The 14237-nt window shown below is 38.3% G+C and overlaps 1 protein-coding gene across 9 annotated transcripts in view; it reads left to right on the top strand.

Moving 5' to 3' along the window:
- The window catches only part of LOC117410799 (protein FAM135A-like), a 70046-nt gene that overhangs the window by 29376 nt on the left and 26433 nt on the right, over positions 1-14237 (top strand). For all 9 annotated transcript variants that reach the window (XM_034017626.3, XM_034017628.3, XM_034017630.3 and 6 more), the window contains one exon: positions 6573-6652. In XM_034017626.3, the coding sequence (XP_033873517.1) occupies positions 6573-6652 (80 nt within the window). The remainder of the gene's footprint in view (positions 1-6572; positions 6653-14237) is intronic.

Here is a 14237-nt window from a genome sequence, read left to right as displayed (position 1 = left end):
ACTCAATTACATTCTCTGGCAGGCCAGATAAGGCAAAGTTCAAACCTACAGGGCGCTCAAGATGTGCGTAGTGGTGGGGGGTTGTTTTAAATGGTCATGAAAAGCTGACTATCAGATCATACTTTACATACAGTAACATAACTTTGCAACACTACACTTGCACCAATCAACTAATACATGTCAGAAATAACTACTTACAATGATACAATGTCTGATCGCCATTTAATAATAAAAATAGAAAGCAAATACATTTTTTCCTGATATTTTTCTGACAATATTCAAACGACGTCTTGCAAACAAATAATTATACAAATCCCACTGTAATGCTATTAAAACAGCATGTTATTCATTAAAATTTTATTAAAACTAGAAAATGTATCACCCCTGCGCTGACTCGGGAGGGCGAAGACGAACACACACTGTCCTCCGAAGCGTGTGCCATCAGCTGACCGCTTTTTTTCACACTGCGGACTCGCCATGCAGCCACCCAAGAGCTACAGCGTCGGAGGACAACGCAGCTCTCGGGCAGCTTACAGGCAAGCCCGCAGGCGCCCGGCCAGACTGCAGGGGTCACTGGTTGCGCAGTGAGCCGAGGACACCCTGGCCGACCTAGCCGTAAACACATTTCTAATAAGATAGTGGAAATCCTTTAAGCAAATGTACCGTATAACTGGAAATTCTGGCTGGTATTACATTTGCAGATTTGCTACCTTGGTAGATTTTGCCGGTTTTTGAATTGGCATTTATCACTTGGCACATTCACAAAGAAAAATGTGAGTTTTGTATTTCTACTTTTAATTTAAAAAACATTCAAATACATGTTTACTTAATGAAATGTGTCTGCTAAAACAGTATCTAACTTACAGTAACTAGTTATGTCATCTACAATGTCACTGCAGCAACTTGGAGAACAACAAAGGCGGCCTAAAAATGAGTTACAATATGTATCGTTCATATGTGGCCCTTCAATTTTAAGATATCAGTAATTGGAAAGGATTACTAACTGCAGTAACTGCGATAGGCATTTGCTAACTCTCAGTTTTAAAACTTAGCTGTGGTTCATTAACAACACAGTGGAATGATCACAGTATCATGTAGTAATTGTAGGACAGAATTGCACATGTGAAAACTTTAACAATAAAGCTGAAACTAAAACACTTTAAATTTAAAACTGGTTAATAGACTAGCAAGCACTGCCAAAATCAGCTTTTTTTATATGGTACAGAATGAATTTATTTTAACATATTGTTTAGGGACTTTGCGATACCTGCACGGTGGATAGTAGTATCTACACGTATCGACAATAACAATCCAAAGCAAATTTGCACCATTGTTACAGATTTTCTGACACAAACAAAACACAAAACTGCTTAACCTACAGGTACCACAGTAGCAGGCGCAGTTTATACAGCCTCAGAGTTTCTGATCGCATCACAAATTCAAAATTTCCTAAATCCATTTTTTTAAGCAAACTGTTCGCTGCCATTCTCATACTCACTTTGACAGCCAACACATTCTTTCCATTGTCCAGCGCGTGCCTCTTAACCTGTGCTGCATACCACCAGTCTGTCAGAGGGCGGGATCACCCACTGTATGCTGCCACACTGTAATTGGTGGAAGTATTATTGGCTGTCCAGTCCAAACCACCAATAAAGACTAAATAAATTCCACTCCAAAATGTCCCGTTATACGGTATGTCAAAGAAAATATTAAAGGAAGGTTGGTGTTTCTTATGCGTTTCACTTAAAACCGGACATTAGGGCATCCTGGTTTGTTAATTCCTGTCACCCGGACACAGATGCCAATTCCCAGACTGTCCGGGTCAAACCCGAACAGGTGGCAACCCTACATTTGTTACTGTTGCCAAACAGGTTTTTTTAAGCCAAATAAAAGATCTTTGACAGGCTCGGTTTCTTCTGCTAATATCTTGTGTCTGAATACTTACTGGTGGCTGTATTGCTATTTTTTCCTAATATTACGTTTTTCATGTATTTCTATAATAAAGCCAAACCGTTTCTCATTTCCCAAGCCTTTCTATAATAAACTGGAGACAAATCTGGTGATTTGCAAAATAAAAAAAAAATGCTCTGACACCAGGCCAAACGTAATGGGTTAATCAATCATATAACTTTTTTTTTTTTTTTTTTTTAATTTAGTAGTCGCCAATTAATTTTTCTCCCAATTTGAAATGCCCAATTGTATTTAGGCTCAGCCCACCGCTACCACCCCTGCACTGACTTGGGAGCGGCGAAGACGAACACACGCTGTCTAATGAAGCGTGTGCCGTCAGCCGACCGCTTCTTTTCACTCTGCAGTCCCGCCATGCAGCCAGCCCAGAGCTACAGCGTCAGAGGACAATGCAGCTCTGGGCAGCTTGCAGGCAAGCCTGCAGGTGCCCGGGCAGTCTACAGGGGTCGCTGGTGCGCGGTGAGCCGAGGACACCCTTGGTGACCTAAGCCCTCCCCCCCGGGCGGTGCTTGGTCAATTGTGCGCTGCCCCCTGGGAGCTCCCATCCACGGTTGGCAGTGGAATAGCTCGAACCGGCGACATCCAGGTCATAGGGCGCATCCTGCACTCCACGTGGAGCGCCTTTACCGGATGTGCCACTCGGGGAACCCCCATCAGTCATAACTTAATACAATAGCTAAGTTAAAATACATTGCTAACATATTTAAATTAAATGACTACAAAAACTACTTTCATTTTCATGTTCCAATCACATGCTGCACAATTCCCAGCTAAATCTAGCGAAATTAAAGTGCTTTCCAATACTATTTATCCTAAAACTATATGTAAAACTGTAATATTCCAGAATAGATTGTGAAGGCTTTATTTTGCTCCACTGAATTAACTATAAAAGCAGTGGATGTCAAAACTTAAAATTATACAATTTTTTTCATGTGTGTATTTCAGATAGAAACAGTACAAAAGTAGACATTGCTTTTTTCTTTTCTTTTTTTTTTATCCCTGCCATTGTAGTTTCTATTCGCAATAAACAAAGTGGCAGATGACACATTTTCATAAAATAATAGCATTAGAGTTGTTTTTTTAAGCTGTGCACACAAGTGAAAACTGTCAAATTTAACTTAAATAAACTCTTCAAGAAATAAATGAGGAAAAGGGGGTGTTGCACAAAGAACAAAAACACCATTTTGGTGTTCGTTTATTACTCTCCCCATAACAGAAAATAGGATAACAAAACAAAACGTTGCTCACTATACGTAACGTTTATCTTGCTAGTTTGGCCAGTGTTCTGGAAAGTGTGAAGCATTTTCGAGTGGATGTGCATTACCTGCATCTGTAATGAAGGGCAGCTGACATGCGACGAGCCAAAAGGAAGGCTCTCGCGGGCCGCCAATTGAGGAACACTGATGTAGGGTCTTGAAATGTTTTTAAATAATGAGTTGTATTTCATTAAAAGTGGGTTCACTGAGCAGTTTTTTTTGCATCCTGTACAGAACTTTCAGACCTGCTTTAGTTTATCCCCTACTAGTAAATGATTTAGGATGAAGTAAGTATAAGAAATCATGCACTATTAATTGAGGATGCAGTAAATAATTCACATTTTTATTAAGCATCCCCGTATGGGGAGCTTTTATAAGTTTGTCAACCCGCCATCGCTGCACCTGCTACAGATATTATGTAATAAACCATTTAAGCTGGAAGCTTCACATTATCAGTTTTGTGGAAACTCTACCAACAAACTCAAATGGCACCTTTCATTGTGACCTAAGATGGCCCCCATAATGTTGTTTTTTTTTGAGGTTCCAGATGATAAAGACCTAGTATGTTACTGAATGCAATAATTAAGGCACAATTTAGAAAACAATGTTTTAGAAGTAGGCTTATGTAACATCAGATTTTAGGTTTATGGTAAAGTCTTACAATAATAGCAATGACCAGAACAGCATATTGTATTGGAAACATTGAGCTTGTTTTTATAGCAGTGGATAAACTTACTGCTCTTGGTATATTTTTAAATTGAAGGCTGTCGCAGAGTAACATTTTCCACTGACTGAACCTTTCTCATCCATAAGTAGCAATGTTATTTTCCAGAGTAATTATTTCAGTACAACTTTGGCACTGTCAGTTATAGAGTTCTAAATGTGTCTGAACTGTCGGACCGTATAGTGAAGAGGAAGGCAATGGGTTTGCTAGTATTTTTAAAATGCACTGACAGCAAATGAGATCAGGCTTATTAGAGTTGAAGCGTTATATTTCCATCTAATTAAAGCTGTACCTAAGGGAGACTGGGATATGTATAAGTGTCTTATTAATAAATTGAAACATAGCAGGAAAGAGGATGGGGGGGCGTTAATTATTAAATAGATAGAAATGAGAAAAAACAGATTTGAATGATATAATGCACAGTATAAAGGTTGTTCGATGGCATTATACCTTTTTAATTGTAACATTACAGTTTGCCCGAGAGGCGTACAGTACAGTATGTGCATACACTGTCACAGTTCAATTTGAGATAACTGGAGTCTGAATTTATCTGGAAGAACCTGTTTATGCAGTATGTTATTTACATTGTATTGCATAAAGGCAAAGTACTGCAGTATCATAATCCTCTGGTGTGATGAAATTAATTGAAGTCATTTATGTTCTATCGGGTATGGCTAGTCCCAAAGCAATAAGGAAACTGCCTGGAGACGTACTGAAATGTATGCATAACATGGTCTCTCTCGGTCTCCAGACAGGTGCTGTAATGATGATAAAACTTGGGTAACAATTACTGCACCTGCCTTATTGGTGTTAATTTAGTGTTTTGATGTTATATTATTGAGGTAAAGGTTTGATAGGACAGTGGAACGTCGCATATCCGACCGTCGCCTAACCACCCTGATCAATTAACCGCCTCGCTAAATAAATAAATAAATATTAAAATTAGGCTACGAGAGTAATCGTATTGGCAGTAAGTGCAGCGTCCGCAATGGAAACAGAAAGAAAGCGTTATAGCAATCATCCTTTTGGTGCGTTCCCCTTTAAGAGAGACGGGCTGTGTGCGTGTGTCAGTCATCTGTGTTTAGCAGTGACGTTTCAATACACCAGTTGAGAAAGCTTTGTGCTTTGCTCTTTTTTTTTTTTTTTTTTTTTTTGTGCAATGTGTTTATATGAGCGCACGGTTGCAGATATTGGCAGTGTGTTGTTGCATTTGAATTAAACAAAGCAAGCTTCATAAATGCAATGCTTACCGGCCGTTTGTTTAAAATAGCCAAAGCAATATTTAAACCAAGCTTCTTATCGGCTGTTGGCAATAATATCAAGAAAGAGCGCACAGTACCGTGACAGAAATATTAAGAAAGCAGAACAAGAGAGGCAGGGACTTCTAGAGTTAAGAAAAAAGCCTTCAGTTACTGTACATTCACAGTTTTGTGTTGTTTTTTTTTTTAAAAGCTTTGCGTGGAGATGGCTTATAGTAAACTGCATAGCAACACTTTGTATTGTAGCCTAATTAATCTCGTTTACGTTCGCTTACTTTTAATGCAAAAAATTTCCCTGTGTTTAAAGCAGTTTGAGTGTTGTTTTTGTTCTCTAACCTATTTATGTATGTGTAAATGTCATTTTCTATAGATGTTCGCAAATCTGACTTTCACATATCCGCCTATACCCCAGTCCACAAGGGGTCGGATATGCGACGTTGTACTGTATTAGGATCTCTGAAACACACTTTAATAAAGTACAAAGGAACAGTACACAATAATATTATGTATGAAAGTCTTCTTTGGTTTGGGGAAAGCCATGGGGACATGCGTTTACTGCTCATCCCATAACTTCAGAGGAGCAGTAATTGGCAGTGCATTGGCTGAATGTGGAACAGTCTCAGCAACTAATCTCTTGCATGTAGTCGATTTCAGTTGGCAGCTACAGTCGTTCTGTTGTATGTTTGTTATACATCCTCACTTGTAGATGTTTACGAGCCTCAAACTGCCACACTTTTAATATATTATAAACCGTTTTAAGCTGGTAACTTCAAATTTTAGATCTTAGATATTCACACCTTTTATTACCAGTTTCAATGAAAAATGTACCATATTGTGGCAAAGTGGTAAGTAGTGCGCAGGTGTGTAGGTGATGCAGTGCTCCAAACAACGACAGACAACAAAGTGCACAGTCCAAACAGTTCTTTAATTTTCTTTATCACGGTTTGTCACCTTGAAATAATAATACTGGCTTTACACAGCAATGTGTATCGACAGTAATAAACCACGGGGTTCTAAGCTTGCAGTCAATATAAGCTTTGTTTTTACTTTTTTTTTTTTTATATCAGTTTGTAAGGAAAGCAATTTTTCTATTATGTAATTCTAGAAAAAAAATGTCATCACTCCTGTAGTGTTTTCTACAATACCCTAGGCTTGTCATGAATGTGCCTCACATTGATAATTTTGGTATATTTACTAGCGGCATCTTGTATTGAATTGCTTTAAAGTTGCACTGGTAAACATTCGTTGCTACCTGTCCAGGTGGGATACAGTATTTTGATGTTCTCAGACCCCTGCTTTATACATGTGTTTGTGTCCTAGTGAATGTCTTCTAATCTGACCCCTGTATGATCTTTGTCTTTCAAGATTTTATCAGATGCGTTCAACCATGAAAGTGCCACTGCGGATTCCTCACAAACTGGAGGCCAGTCTGCTTCGTGCTTCAGGTGAGCTCTTTTAAAACCACTTTGTTCTCTCGCAGCATTTTCAATTACTTTTACTCACAAATTTGTAATTCATATTTCACTGTTCCATTGGTGAATTTACCTGTTCTCCTTGATGCTTTCACTATAGGGAAATAGCTCAGAACTTGTGTGCAGTAAAACATTTTTTTTTATTGATTTTTTTTTCCTTTTCTTTTCTCATTTTAAGACAATTTTAGGCCCTGTCCACACTACATAACTGATCTCGAGAACCGTACTCAAAAATGTTTTAATTAATCTAGCTCGGTGTCCACACTAAAGTACCGTTTCATGTTTAGTCAGGCTTATTGCGTACAACCACTGTTAAAATAGTCCGGTGACATTTTCCCACCATGCACTGTATTTTACTGTACAACCCGGCAATTATGGATCCCGTGTCCACAGAAGACATAGAGCTTCTTATGAACGTTATGGCTTTATTTCTTAAAAATACAAGGTACATTTTATCATAATGTGTGCATTTCGTTTTGAACTCTGAAGTTCTCCGATTTCATCACTCCAGATATCAATGTGCCTTGATTTTGGCATCTGATCACGTTGCTTCATGATCCACCATATTGTTCCTTCCCTTATAGCTACATGAACAACTCCTAATAGTCAATCCAGGTAAGACTTTTTCAAGTGCGATCAGTTCAGAGCAGATTTAGCAAGGCCCTTATTGTCCAAACTCCTGGCGCCTGCTGATTTCAATAATACCTCGTTTCCACGCACCACTCAACCCAACCTGCATTGGCTGCCAATCCGAGCTGCCCTGATTTGTTTCAGACCCTTTCCCAAAGTGGGATGGGTGGAGGTACGTCACAACACTGACCAATCAAGTGACGAGTGGGTGTAACCATTTAATTGAGCTTCTGGTTTAGGTGAGCTTCTGGTTTCTCCGTGCTTTAATATTCTCATGTTTTCTTTCTTTTTTTTTTAAGTCACAAAAATTCCAAAGAATTGTTAGGATTGTCGGAAGCAAAGCAATAGTGTTCATCCTTTTGGTTTTGTAAACAAATTAATGTGACCTTAGCTGCAAGGCTTTCTGGGAAAGAACTTCCGGAATCTGACCTTGGATGCAAGGCTTGCTGGGAAAGAACCGTCAACATCCGTCAAACACGCAGAGCATCTTTTCACTCAACTCAGGTCATCAATGTGAGTTCAGGAGGAATGCAGGAGAACCTGGATCAGTTCAGATTGGCGGTCAATCCATGCTCATGGAAATGTATAATATACCTAAACAAGGGGAGTTGTAAAAACCCAGAACTGGGTGCAGGGCTGTAGGAAGTTTCAAACCCTCTGTGGTTAAGTCTTAGAATATTGCATATTATAAAAAAAAAATTAAAAAAAAAAAAAAAAAAAGCAACCAGTACCACCTTTATTAAATTTCAGGGAAAAAAAAAAAAAAACAATGAAATCACATAAGCTTTTAAAAAGTCTGTAAGGAGACATCAAGCATAAACTGAAAGAAAAGGTTATTGAATAATATGCACACAGTTCCACTGTTTTATAATAGAAAAATTGATGGATTACAAGAAGCTAATACAAAACATTGACTTTTGAAAATAATTTTCTCCTTCATTGCTTGGTAAAAGCACAAGATCAATATTAAACGTTCTCTTTTTCAATATTTTTGCTTTGATTTATGGTTTTGCATTCCCAACAATTTATTTTAAACCACACAGTTGTGGCAATTTACATTTAGTTAGTCTAAGTCATTCAGTTGAAGTGAAACCGAGTGCCTGACTGATCTGACCAGTGGTAGTATTAGTAAAGTTTTTTTATTTATTTATTTAATCATTTTAAAGTTTTAGTAAATCCTTTTTTTGTTTGTTTAAATATGTAAAACAGTTGCACTGTGAGCACAAACATTGTGTCTGGTTTTGACAATGAACAAGGCAAGACAGCTGTGACAAAACATAGTACAGTTTTAAGAACTGCGCAGACCTTTGTGTGGTTAACTGTAACCTTCCACAGTTCAAATTAGACTTCAGTCGACAAATAAAGGTGTTTTGAAAAGACCTGTCTAGCTTATTGCTGGCATTACAATAACAAATATGAAACAGTTAAGTAACCATCGAGCAATGTCATGTGAGAGTAATCCTATTTACAGTGCTCCACAAATTAAGTTTAGCATTTTACTGGCATTACAATAACCAGGATGCAACAAACTGAAAGGAGCGTACTCACTGGGGTTGATCTCGTGGTTAGTACGGAGGACGGTACTAAACTAGTACACAAGTTAATACCGATTGCAACTAACTAAGCAGCTCAAGTCCCCAGCTGCATATTCAAATTTGGCTCAATTGCAACATACCCAAAGTAACTGCTGTTGCCCTAGAGAATACTCAAACACAGTACTAAGTTAGTCTAGCAATTTCTGTAGACTAAAGACTTGTGGTATTGTACTAACTGGAACAAATATGAAAAATCCCAAAATGTGTTGCCTACTTTTATGAAACTGAACTATTCATAATCAAAAATTATATAAAATCATTTGAAATTTTCTGAAAAAAAGTGTCAAAACATTTGCAACAAAACCAGTTTCATCCTTATTTAACTTACTCAACTTAACATAAGGCTATTTTATATATATAAAAAAAATAATAATAAATAATTCCAGTACGACTTTCCAGGGTCTCTACTTTCAGCCTGTTCTACAGCGAAGGCAGCATTAAATCTGCTTACAAGTGTATGCTGTGCATCCTCAGCCATCCTCCACAGTTTTAATAACATATTTTATACACTATGAAATAAATTTTTTGCTCATTGTATAATTTTGCACATGACTACTGGCCATGATTGCCTTCGTGTGGATGTACTGAGAAAGTAAGCTCTTACAGGCTATACCTGAAATATGTAATTAGCATTTCTGATTTGATTTACACCTTTTATAGTCTAGAATACACCTTTGGTCTTATAAACGAATGCTTTTGTTTTTTGTGTGAATTAAATAATGAGGATTAGTACAAGTTTTGTTTATCCTCTAATGCAGCTTCATTATTTTTTATTTTTTTTATTTTTATTTTTTATTTTTTAATTTAGTAGTCGCCAATTAATTTTTACCCCGTTTTTCTCCCAATTTGAAATGCCCAATTGTATTTAGGCTTAGCCCACTGCTACCACCCCTGCAGTGACTTGGGAGCGGCGAAGACGAACACATGCTGTGCTCCGAAGCGTGTGCCGTCAGTCGACCGCTTCTTTTCACTCTGCAGGTCCGCCATGCAGCCAGCCCAGAGCTACAGCGTCAGAGGACAGTGCCGCTCTGGGCAGCTTACAGGCAAGCCCGCAGGCGCCCGGCCAGTCTACAGGGGTTGCTGGTGCGCGGTGAGCCGAGGACACCCTTGGTGACCTAAGCGTGGGCATATAATATTTAAACCAAGGGATATTACCCTAACATTTTAATAAATGTGAATCAGTTAAATGCAGATACTGTAACATTTATAAAACTATAATGAAGGTGTATTGGATTAGTCCTGGGGAGGGGCTAGTGATAAGGGAGGGTAAAAGTACCTGTGTAGGGGATTTTAGGTGACTAGATTTGAGACTCCAGTGAGGCTGGAGTGACCGAGTAGCTGTGTACTCGGTGTATAATATCTGTTAAATACAGACTTGTGGATTTTAATTATTAGTGTTTTTTGTACTGCCAATTTTCACCTGTAACCTCAATAAAAGCTCACTTTTGACATTTTAATCTCGACTTCTGACTGTTTCCTGCCACTTGACCACGTTTTTTTTTTTTTTTTTTGTAAGATCCACTATGCTTACAATGGTACCTATTCTGGACAAAAGCGAGCTTCGATCATAAGCATTGATCAGCATGCGTCAAGAGCATGAATACCACGCGTTTTCTGTGTTTTTAAAATAGAGAAATCAACTCATATTAAGAAACTCCCATTTTTATTCCAGTAAGTGGAAGTGATGCTGTCCTTTTAGTTTTGCTCAGAAAAAGTTATTGTCATTTTAATGGATTCACAATAATAATGATAGAAACCTAATGGTGGTCCACTATGAAAGGAGCTATATAAAATAAAGACTGATTGATAATGAAGTTGATGTTGTATTAAGGAGCATAAACAATGAAGCTTTGTTGGTGGCCATTTTGAAAAAACCTTTGAAACTCTAAAGTGTAAACAGTTGTCAGGATGTTAACAGTTAAAAGAAAAATGACAGGTACATTATTTAAACAGTTGTAGCAACACATGGGGACGTGTAACGCTATATTTGTCAGAGCCCCGCTACTTACCCTTTAATGGCTATGCTTATTTTTGAACTGTTACCATACACTATGCCATATTGATCACACTACATAAATATTGTGTTCATGTATTGTATAGAGCATTTGTCAGGTCTTTGGGCTCTTGAGCTTTAAGTATTTATTTGTATTAATATCAACACACACCTTATTTTATAGCATGCAATAACATTGAGTGTATTATGAATGTGTCCATTGATTATTATTGAGTACTGCGTTCCCCTGCCTGTATCGCAAAGCAGTAAAGTACATTTAGGGTTACCATGTGGCTCCAGATTAACCGGACGCTGTGAGATAGAACGGGATTTCAAACTTGCCCCTAAATTGAAATAAATGAAGGTGTAAATTAACCATCCTTAGCTACAATTAAGAATGGTGCTTAAATACCTGCATGCGCGTCAAATAATTGTATTAAACTAAGAATGAATTGCAGCCAGTAACTATTTTTTTCTGTTTGTTAAAATTCAATCGCCCATATTATTCTGCAAATACAATCGCATTATCATCTCGTTGCTATATCGATAGATTAGCTATTCGTTCATTAAGATCTGATCAGAAGCAGCTGATCAGTGTGACTTGTTTGCTGCGCCCAAGCAATTCCACCACAGCAGGATTAATCTCAGCAAAAGTGGAGCTCATTTATACGTGAATTACTTTCAATTTAGGGGGAATTTTGAAATCCCGGTCTGTCTCAAAGCGTCCGGTTAATCTGGAGCCATATGGTAACCCTAGTACATTTGTGTCTGCGACATATAAACAACAACCATTGATCGAATGTAAAACGTGTATCTGTGTATCTATCTATCTATCTATCCTATCTATCCTATCTATCTGTCTATCTGTCTATCTGTCTGTCTATCTGTCTATCTATCTATCTATCTCTATCTATCTATCTGTCTATCTATCTATCTATTGCTGGGATCGAACACAGGATTTTCATGTTTGGATATTCACTCAATTTAAATATTCGTTCGGATATCCTTTTGTTTTTCAAAAAGTAATAAGCTATTATATTGCTCAGAACGCAGGCAGAGGCAGCATAGCAGCAGGGGCAGGGGTGTGTGGCCCGTGTTTGTGTGTGCCTTTATTTTACAAAACAAAGGATGCCAAATAGCAGTTCCGGTTAAACGTTGTTTTGTTTATTCGCAAAATAAATAGTAAATAAAGTTGACAAATTTCATTCCTTGCCATTGCCATTTCTTCACAGTAAACAATGGCCATAGACACGTTTTCATAAAGTAATAACATGAGGTTTACTTATGCCTTTTTGTAGCTGAACAAGCAAACGAAAGCTGAAATTATACTTTAAACACTTCAAATAAAACAAATGTGGAAATGGTGTTGTAAAACGAAGGGGAAAAAACTTACCGTTTTGGTTCTCGTGTATTACATTCCACATAACAGAAAGTCGCAACAAAAAATATGTAATATATATATATACAATCACTATGAAAAATCACTACACAACATTTCCAGCAAGTTGGGCACTGTTTAAGTGAGGCATTTGAGAATGCCTTTTTTCTGTCCGATGAGATTCTTACTTGCTGTAAAGCAGCACAACACATTACCAGATGGCTTTCCATAGAGATCACACTATGCACGCATATCGCGCGCATAATCTGGTTTGTTTACTTTTTGCTGACTAAAACTTTTAAATAGAGGCTGAAGAGCTGCTGTGTTGATCGTGTTTTGTTTTTTGGTTTTTTTAATATATATATATATAGATTAAATCTCGCATATCACACAGAGCTCTTTTTCATTTGCTATTTTGAAACTGTCACGCAACTTCTGGTGAGGTGGTAAATAAGTGCAAGGTATATTTGTCATTTGTAGCAAATACGGACATCTGATTTTTGTATCCAAATACATGTCAAAAAATATTCGTTAGATTATTCGGATATTACCAGCAATAATTATAATATATTTATATATATAATTACAGTGCCTTGCAAAAGTATTCAGACCCCTGACCAATTCTCTCATATTACTGAATTACAAATGGTACATTGAAATTTCGTTCTGTTTGATATTTTATTTTAAAACACTGAAACTAAAAATCAATTATTGTAAGGTGACATTGGTTTTATGTTGGGAAATATTTTTAAGAAAAATAAAAAACTGAAATATCTTGCTTGCATAAGTATTGAGGATGAGGCGTATGAGAGGAAGAAACTGCGGTATGCTCAACTAGCCACTGAAGCGGAACAGCGAGGATGGAGAGTTCGGGTTTACCCAGTGGAAGTGGGTTGTCGAGGATTTGTGGCACATTCTACAACCCGGTTTCTCAGAGACGTCGGATTCAGTGGCCAAGAGTTGCGTCGCACAGTGAAGAACTTATCTGAAGCAGCAGAGAGGAGCAGCAACTGGCTGTGGTTGAGACGGAAAGATTCTGGCTGGGGACAGGTAAGTAAGCTGGGCTGAGTTGAGTGGGGGACGGAGGGGGGTGATGCTGGGACGCCAGAATCACCGTCGAGCCCTCTTGAGGTGTCGTGGGCTAGTCGACGAAACACTGAGGATGGAAGGTGCCCACTTGAAAACCCCAGAGATGTACCCTACTTAGCTCAATCCAGACGGTTGTCATGCTGATGCACTGGGGAGGCCGCACTTTGGTTGATCCCCGGAGCCAGCATCGCAGCCGTTGTGTGTGCTGATGCGCCAGGGAGGCAAAATAAGCTGATCCCTGGAGCCAGCATTACACTTCAGCCATTAACACCAGACAGAAGGATATCTACATCATCATATGGAAGGAAACGTAAATGGATGGAGACGCATATGGATCACATTAGTTTACTGTAAAGCTACGTCTTAGTTGGTGCTTATCTTGGCGAGAGCCGAGTTCAAATCAGCATGAAGTTTTAACATCTACTCTCGTGTAATGGAAATCATTTTTAACCCCTGTGCTGTGGAAGCTCCCAGTTTACACCGATGAAAGAAACAGCCCTAACGAGGACACAATTACCTTACCATTGGCCACAACATTTTCTGGATAAAAACCCCACTGTTGAAGGATCATCCTTCATCATCTGAAGGAAAATGAAGACCAAAGAGCATTCTGCAGAAGTTAGAGATAAAGTAATATAAATGCACAGATTAGGGAAAGGGTACAAAATAATATCCAAGTGTTTGGATATCCCAGTGAGCACAGTTGGATCAATAATCAGGAAGTGGAAGCTGCATCACACCACCCAGGCACTGCCAAGAAAAGGCCGTCCCTCAAAACTCAGCGCTCAAACAACAAGGAGACTTGTGAGAGAAGCCACAGAGAGGCCAACAATCACTTTGAAGGAGCTACAGAGTTCAGTGGCTGGGAGTGGA

Source organism: Acipenser ruthenus, chromosome 6 (genome assembly GCF_902713425.1).
Source record: "Acipenser ruthenus chromosome 6, fAciRut3.2 maternal haplotype, whole genome shotgun sequence".
NCBI lineage: Eukaryota > Metazoa > Chordata > Actinopteri > Acipenseriformes > Acipenseridae > Acipenser > Acipenser ruthenus.
The sequence above is the reverse complement of the archived record's forward strand: the minus strand, read 5'-3'. Positions and strand labels throughout refer to the sequence as shown.